The sequence below is a fragment of the Octodon degus genome, unplaced genomic scaffold, assembly GCF_000260255.1.
Source record: "Octodon degus isolate 3935 unplaced genomic scaffold, OctDeg1.0 scaffold00286, whole genome shotgun sequence".
Classification (NCBI taxonomy): Eukaryota; Metazoa; Chordata; class Mammalia; order Rodentia; family Octodontidae; genus Octodon; species Octodon degus.
The window spans coordinates 1,181,750-1,190,229 of NW_004524862.1; the positions used below are offsets into that span (position 1 = coordinate 1,181,750).

The 8,480-nt window shown below is 46.6% G+C and overlaps 1 protein-coding gene across 3 annotated transcripts in view; it reads left to right on the forward strand.

The window, feature by feature from the left end:
* The window catches only part of Kif5a (kinesin family member 5A), a 46,603-nt gene that overhangs the window by 29,672 nt on the left and 8,451 nt on the right, over positions 1–8,480 (forward strand). For all 3 annotated transcript variants that reach the window (XM_004647012.2, XM_004647013.2, XM_012512884.2), the window contains 8 exons: positions 1,405–1,473; positions 1,981–2,187; positions 2,461–2,607; positions 3,366–3,554; positions 4,189–4,306; positions 4,636–4,700; positions 4,797–4,906; positions 7,545–7,646. In XM_004647012.2, coding sequence (XP_004647069.1) covers positions 1,405–1,473; positions 1,981–2,187; positions 2,461–2,607; positions 3,366–3,554; positions 4,189–4,306; positions 4,636–4,700; positions 4,797–4,906; positions 7,545–7,646 — 1,007 coding nt within the window. The remainder of the gene's footprint in view (positions 1–1,404; positions 1,474–1,980; positions 2,188–2,460; positions 2,608–3,365; positions 3,555–4,188; positions 4,307–4,635; positions 4,701–4,796; positions 4,907–7,544; positions 7,647–8,480) is intronic.

Genomic DNA, 8,480 nt, shown 5'->3' on the forward strand with positions numbered 1-8,480 from the left:
CCACCAGGGGGCGGGGCTGGCTGGCATGTGGTGCTGGGGGATTGAACCGCGGTCCCTGTGCTTTGCTAAGCTTGTTCTAAGAAGGTGTTTTAGACCACTGAGCCATCTCACCAGCCCCAAGCCCTGTTATTTTTAAATAACTTGGAAATGATTAGTTTTTGTGTGCAGGATTTTGCTTTTTTTCTGCTTTTCAGTACTGAGTATCAGATCCAGGGACTCATGCATGCTAGGCAAATGCTGTAGCGCTAGGCTATATCCCCAACCTTTTTCGTTTGTTTTGAGATAGATCTTGCTATGTAGCCCATTCTGGCCTCAAACTCATGGTGATCTTCTTGCTTCAGCTTCCTGAGTGCTGGGATTACTTATAAGCATGTGCCACCGTATTGATTTTTTGTTTTTCCAATGTCTTGCTAAATTGCTTAGGCTGACCTTGATTCTCCTGCACCACCACACCTAGCTAAGACTCAGCTTTTTTTGGAGATAGTATCATGCTTTGTAGTGTAGGTTGACCTTGAACTCACTGTGTAGCCCATGCTGGGCTTGAAATCAAAGCAGTCCTCCTGGCTCAGCCTCCCAAATTCTGATATTACAGCTGTGTATCACCATGCCTGGCTCTAAGACTTAGCTGTTGAATGACTGGGTTAAAAGAGAATGTTAGAATGAGATTTCTGGTTAAAGGACATGAACACTTAAAAAGGCTTTTGCTGACTGGTGCAGTGGCACAAGCCTATAATCCCAGCTACTCAGGAAGTTAAGACAGAAGGACTAGGTTTGAGGCTGGTCTGAGCAATCCTGGAAGACCCTTTCTCAAAATTAAAAAGAATAAAGGGCCAGAGATATAGTTCAGTGACATAAGCACCTGTCTGGCAAATACAAGGTCCTGAGTTCAATTCCCGATGCCAAAAAAATAGAATAGAATAAAAATATAAAAAAGATGCCATGTATGGTAGTACATACCTATAATCTCAGCACTCCAGAGGCTGAGGCAGAAAAATTGCCATTTGTTTGAGGCTAGCCTGGATTACTTCGTATGACCCTGTCACACACACACACACACACACACACACACACACACACACAGATGGGTTGTAACTCAGTGGAAAGGTCCTGAGTATAATCTTCATGTGTATGCATGCATGTGCATACCAGAAGGCAAATAAAAAATAAAAGCTTTTGCTGTATATTGTGAAAGTTATTTTAACTTCCTAGGAAAAAGGAATTTAAGGTTAAGTACTAGAGTCAGGGAAAGAAGGTGAGAAAAAGATGTCTGTATAGCGTACGAACTTGCTAGCTCAAAACCTAAACAGTTTGGACCTTGCTCAGAAGCCCACCTCTCCCCTTGCCCCAGAACCCCCCAGACTGGAAGGAGTAGCTCCCCTCACCAGGGCCCTCTTGCCTCTGCAGGATGATGAGATCAACCAGCAGAGCCAGCTCATTGAGAAACTCAAGCAGCAGATGTTGGACCAGGAAGAGGTAATGGGAGGGGGAAAGACGCTGGAGCAAAGGTCTTTGTGTTTGTCCCTGCAAGACCTAAAAACACATTTTTATTTTTATTTATTTATTTATTTATTTGTGTGTGTGTGGCCAGCTCAGCCCACCAGGGAGCAGGGCTGGCTGGCATGTGTTGCTGGGGGATTGAACCGCGGTCCCTGTGCTTTGCTAAGCTTGTTCTAAGTAGGTACTTTAGACCTCTGAGCCATCTCACCAGCCCAAAACACCTCTTTAAATAAAATCTGATGGAAGAAAGGACATTCTGTTCAGGGCTAGTCAGCCCCCAAAACTGGTGGAGTCTGGGAACTTCCCTGGGGCTGTTCTTGAAGCCCAGATGTTGGTGTTGAGGTGTCTCTCTATTCTGTTTCCTGATTTCTGTGGGCCCCATTCCTACTTCTGGGTTCAATCCTGTGGGAGGCTCAGCTTCCCTAGCCTCCAGGGCCATAGACATGGTCATTAGCAACAGCTCCCTCCCCTCCTCCTGTGAAGCTGCTGGTGTCCACACGAGGAGACAATGAGAAGGTCCAGCGGGAGCTGAGCCACCTGCAATCGGAGAATGATGCTGCGAAGGACGAGGTGAAGGAAGTGCTGCAGGCCCTCGAAGAGCTGGCAGTGAACTATGACCAGAAGTCCCAGGAGGTGGAGGAGAAGAGCCAGCAAAACCAGCTTCTAGTGGATGAGCTATCTCAGAAGGTGGTGAGTGGCCTGCTAGTATTCCAAGGGCTCCCTGACCTCAGACACCTTCCGTGTCCAAGGTGTGTGGTTCTCATGTGTCTCATGTGTGCACTGTGGTCCAGTGTGTCATGATGCCCGCCCACTCTGCAACTGCACTTTGCCCTCCTGGTCCTTCTGTCTTCCAGACACTCCTGCAGGGCCTGTGCTCCTCTTGTGGAAGCCCTCGGGGTCATGCTTGAAGTGGGGAGGGGAGCAAGAGGATGGTGATGGGAATGACTTGAGGGCTGTCCTCAGGCCACCATGCTGTCTCTGGAGTCTGAGCTGCAGCGGCTCCAGGAGGTCAGTGGACACCAGCGAAAGCGAATTGCTGAAGTGCTGAACGGGTTGATGAAAGACCTGAGTGAGTTCAGTGTCATCGTGGGCAATGGCGAGATTAAACTGGTGAGTGGGGAGAGACAGCAGTCCTGTGCAGGACAGCAGAGGGGGGCCTTCCAGCCCCTCTGCGATACTGAGACAGGTGGGCCACAGGGTGAGGAAACGTGATTTCAGTCTAGTCTCAAGAAACCAGGCAAAGGTTTGTAGAGACTCAACTGAAGAATACATTCTAAAGTATACAAATAAAGAAGCAATAAAGGCTGGGGAGATGGCTGGGTAGAATAAGCGCTTGCCTGGCAAGGACAAAGACCTGAGTTCAATCCCCAGTTCTGCCAAAAAAAAAAAAAAAAAAAGAAGCAATAAAGATGAACTCGTAACAGGATCTAGTAGTGGGGAGAAGGTTAAGAAAAATATATGAAAATCTGTACAAGTGAGAATGAGGGACCTGGTGATCAAGCAGATCGATTTGCTTGAGAAGAAAATCAAGCTGGACATGGTGGTAGACACCTGTAGTCTCAGCTTCTCTGGAGGCTAAGGCAGGAGGTTTGCTTGAGCTCAGGAGTTTGAAACCAGTCTGGGAAAACAAAGACCCTGACTCAAAAAGAAAATTGTATTGCTTTTTAAGGTTGAAGAGGACTGTGGGAACTCAAATCTGTAAGTGTAGATAAAAGGCTTTAATATGGAATTCCAGATGTTCAAGAGCCACTAATGGTCATTTGGAAATACCCATCCCACCTGAGCCTCTGTTTGTGGGTTGTGCAAAAGGAAGGGAGTGGGTTGCAGCTTCTCTGTATGGGGGCAACTTCTCCTCTGTCCTCTCTCAGCCGGTGGAGATCAGTGGGGCCATTGAGGAGGAGTTCACCGTGGCCCGACTCTACATCAGCAAAATCAAGTCAGAGGTCAAGTCAGTGGTCAAGCGGTGTCGGCAGCTGGAGAACCTGCAGGTGGAATGTCATCGCAAGATGGAGGTGACTGGGCGGGAGCTTTCGTCTTGCCAGCTCCTCATCTCGCAGGTGAGTACCTGACTGTAAGAGTGTTGAGTGCCATGGGAGAAAGAAGGCTGTTCTGTGGCTCTGGGTGAAACTCCCAACTTGCAGCCTCTGTCAGCATTAGGGTCAACTGAAATCAAGGGCAGGAGAGCTAGGATGGTAGAGGGGAAGATCTAGCCAAATAAGTAAAGGTGCACTGTCCTCTGAGCTGAGTTTTTTTTTTTTTTTTTTTTTTTTTTTTTTGGTATTTTAGGGAAGGGTCTACAGTGTGTTCAGGGTCTCACTACTAGATTAGACTCATAGTGATCTGCTTCTTCACAGCCTCCCAAGAGCCAGGATTACAGGCGCGTGCCACCACACTCAGTCTCAATTGCTATCTCAGTGTGCCCTGAGGGCGGGGCTGGCATGGCAGGCCTGGGGGATTGAACCCCTGGCCCCTGTACCTGCTTGCAGGCACTTTAATCCGCTGAGCTATTTGGCTGACCCTTGAGCTGAGTCTAAAGGAAGACTACAGGAATAGCCCCTCACCCTTTATCCTCCTGGAAGGCCCAGCAGGCGGGGAGCACTTAGGAGAGCTGGAGTGCACAGAGGTGTGTGGCTTGGGGTTGTGTCCTTTGCTCTGGTTATCTCCTTTCTCTTGCCAACTTGCTTCCACCAGCATGAGGCTAAGATCCGCTCGCTTACGGAATACATGCAGAGTGTGGAGCTGAAGAAGCGGCACCTGGAAGAGTCCTATGACTCCCTGAGTGATGAGCTGGCCAAGCTCCAGGCCCAGGGTAAGGCCTTCATAGACCTTTATCTCACTCATCCTGGGACCTAAGATCCCAGGGAACAGGGAGGGAAAGTCACAAACCCCAGAAGCAACCGCCCAACAGCCCGTCACCCAAAGGATTAGCTTGAAGTGCAGGTGCCAGTTCATGCCATTTAGCCAAGCTTTTATGTGAATCATAATGCCTCCCATCTCTGTCCCTGTCATGTCAGATCAGACTTTGCTAACCCAGAAGAACATTCTGTGGTCTATCCCCTGCCTGGAGCTCTGCCTCAACATGAAGTTCTTTCTGTAGGAGGCAGGTTTGGTACACACTTTCTTCCCCTTTTCCCTTAGAAACTGTGCATGAAGTGGCCCTGAAGGACAAGGAGCCAGACACACAGGACGCAGATGACGTGAAGGTGAGTGGGGCAGGTGTGGGGGTGCCTGGGGCCTGCAAGTGAGGGCTGTGCTAGCCCGGGAGTCTGGCTCTGAGCTTGGGTGGGGGCTGTTTGCAGAAGGCCCTGGAGCTACAGATGGAGAGTCACCGGGAGGCCCATCACCGGCAGCTGGCCCGGCTCCGGGATGAGATCAACGAGAAGCAGAAGACCATTGATGAACTCAAAGAGTAAGGATCGGAGAGGGTGACTGGAGTCCGCACTGCACCCTTTTACCTGGCTGTGCCCACTCCATCCTCCCTTGGGAATAGATTCCTTCCCTTTCACATGTCATTCCTCAACAGTGACATAACTTTGCCATGCAGCTCCAGCAGATACAAGGCACAAGGACTAGTCCCTCTCCTTGATGGGAGCTCAGAGCTCCTTATTGGCGTGGAGATAGTGGTGAGAGTGGCTAAAGGAAGAAGCGTTAGCTTTTGTTTTAAATTAATGTCATTGGTACCTATTAGATAGATACACAGATATAAGAGCCATGCTCCCCACAGTGCATTTGTACCTGTACATGACATATACCTGGATTCTTTTATTCCCATTTCCCTCCCTTCCCTTGAACACCTCCTCTGTCCTTATCTACAAAAGCTTTGTTTCCATTTTTCCTTGTCTTTTCCCACCTTCTTTCCTTTCCCTCTTGCCCCTGCTTAGTTCCCCTTCCCACCTGAGTATTTTCTTCCTATTTTGCAAGATCTATTACACATTTTGTTCCCTATTCACACTTTCAGTTTCTCACACCAGAGAAACCATGTGATATTTGAACACGTGTGTCTGACTTACTTCACTTAAGAGTATGGCCTCAGGTACATCTCTTTACCTAGAAACGTCTCTAACTTACCCTTCTTTATGGCAGAGTGGTACTCCATTGTATAAAAACCCCTCACCTTTATCAGTTTATCAGTTGATGGACATTTGGGCTATTTTCAAGATTTGGGTATTTCTTATAAACTGCTATTATAAACATGGGTGTTTATATCCCTGTGGTATAATGCTTCTTTTAGGAAGATACCAAGAAGGAGAATACCTGGGTCCAATGGGACCTCCAGTCCTAGTGTTTTGAGGAATGTACACACTGACAGTGGTTGAACCAGTCTACACTCCCACCAAAACAGTGGAAAGGGGTTCTTTTTTCCCCACAGCCCCTCCAGCATTTATTTTTTTATTTATTTATTTTTTATGTACCTTAGTACGGGGTCTACAAGGTCTCACTACACAGATTAGACTTGTAGCGATTCTCCTGTTTTCAGCCTCCCAAGTGCTGAGATTACAGGTGCGCGCAACCACACCCAGTCTCAGCATGCCATCTCGGAATGCCCCAGGGGTGGAGCTGGCATGGCACGCCAGGGATTGAACCCTGGTCCCTGCACCTGCCTAAGCAGGTTCTTTAATCTGCTGAGATACTTGACCAGCCCTTCCTCCAACATGTTTTGTGTTTTTTTTTTTTTTTTTTTGCGGTGCTGGGGATTGAACTCAAGACCCTGTGTTTGCCAGGCAAGTGCTTATTCTACTGAGCTATCTCCCCAGCCCCTCTCCAGCATTTATTATTGGTTGACTTCTTGATATTAGCCATTCTTTCTGGAGTGAGATGCAATCTCAGTGTTGTTTCATTTACATCTCTTGAATGATCAGTGATGCTGAACATTTTTCTTTTTTTTTTTTTTTAAATATTTATTTATTTTTATTTATTACATTTATTTATTGTGTGTGTTTGTGGCCAGCTCAGCCCACCAGGGGACGGGGCTGGCTGGCATGTGCTGGGGATCGAACCGCGGTCCCTGTGCTTTGCCAAGCTTGTTTCAAGTAGGTGCTTTAGACCACTGAGCCATCTCTCCAGCCCAACATTTTTCATATATTCATTTGTCATTTGTACTTCTTCATCTGAAAAGTGTCATTTCAGATGCCCATTTTTGGATTGGGTCTTTAAATTTGGGGGGTCTGATATTTTTAGTTCTTCATATATTACTAGATATTACTCCTTTGTCTGAGAAACAACTGGCAAAATTTTTTTCCCACATTGGGGGTTGTCTCTTCATTCCGTTGGTGTTTCTTTTGATGTACAATAGCTTTTTAATAAGATGAGATCCTAGTGGTTGATACTTTGTGGTATTTCCCATGCAGTCAGGATTTTTCTATAAAGTCTTTGCCTCTTCAAAGGCATTCAAGAGTTATACATATTTTATCTTCCAGCAGATTGAGTGTTTCTATTTTAATGTTTAGGTCTTTGATCCATTTTGAGTTTAGTTTAGTGCATGGTGAGAGACATGGGTCTGTTTAGTCTTTATCATATGGAAAGCCAGTTTTTCCAACACTCTTTAAAGAGGCTTTCAACCAGTGAAGATAATTGGCTCCTTTGTTAAAGATAAAGTGGTTGAGTGTGTCTGGCGTTTCTACATCATCTCATCCACTCTTTGACCCTCAGATCTGGTGTTTTTTTTTTTTTTTTTTTTTTTTTTGCTGGTGCCATGCTGTTTTTATCACAGTAGCTCTGTAGTGTAATTTCAGGTCAGGGATTGTGAGGCTCCTCTCTTGCCTTTGTTGAGATGCATCAGTTTTAAGTAGGTTCTCTCATATAAGAAGTAGGCACATGGGGGCTGGGGAGTTAGCTCAGTAGAATAAGTGCTTGCCTGGCAAGCTCAAGGGCCTGAGTTCAATCCCCAGTTCCACAAAAAAAAAAAAAAAAAAAAAAAAAAAAAAAAAAAAAAAAAAAAAAGAAGAAGTAGGCACATAAAAAAAGGAAAGAAATAGACAAATGTTTGAGGGTCTGTTCATCCCTGACTGCTCATCAATATCTTTTCTTTCCCCCAATACCTCCCATAGCCTAAATCAGAAGCTCCAGTTAGAGCTGGAGAAACTCCAGGCTGACTATGAGAAGCTCAAGAACGAAGAACATGAAAAGAGCACCAAGCTTCAGGAGCTGACGTGAGTGATGGGCATGCCAGCAGGCCCAGGCCACATAGGCTCAGCGCTCAGCACAGATGTGCTTGCAGAGGCAGAGCACCTGGGTAGCCATGATGTGGTGACTCACAGGACGCAAACTTTTTTTTTGTTTTTTGTTTTTTTACGGAAGGGTCTACAGGGTGTTCAGGGTGTCACTACTAGATCAGACTCATAGTGATCCACCTGTTTACAGCCTCCCAAGAGCTGGGATTATAGGCATGCACCACCACACCCAGTCTCAATTTTCCTGACACGGCAGGCCTGGGGATCGAACCCCTGGCCCCTGCGCCTGCTTGTAGATGCTTTAATTCGCTGAGCTATTTGGCTAGCCTACAGGACGTAAACTTGATGGGACAATCAGGAATGACTGCTGCCGAGTATCAGCTGACATGGGAGAGAGAGGCTTGTGATAGTCTGCGAAAGGTGGGGAGCAGATTACAAAGTGGTACGAGTTGCGTGATATAAAGTGTATCTGTGGTATGTATGTGCATAGAAGAAGCAGTCTGCTCGCATGGATGCCAGGGGTTCGTGGTGGTTTGATCTATACATAGTAAAATTGTAGCCTTTTTGTAAAATTTCTGTTATCTTTTTAAATTGCTTCCTAATTTTGCACAGTAGATACAAGTAACTGTATATAATAAATGAGGGCCAGCGAGATAGCTCAGCGATCTAAAGCGCCTGCTTAGGCAAGCTTAGGCAGGTGCAGGGAACCACAGTTAGATCCCTGGCATCACATGCTGTGCTAGCCCCGCCCTGAGGGTAGGCTGAGCCAAAAAAAATGATAGTACAATAGAGATCAAAGGAGTGGAGCAGCGG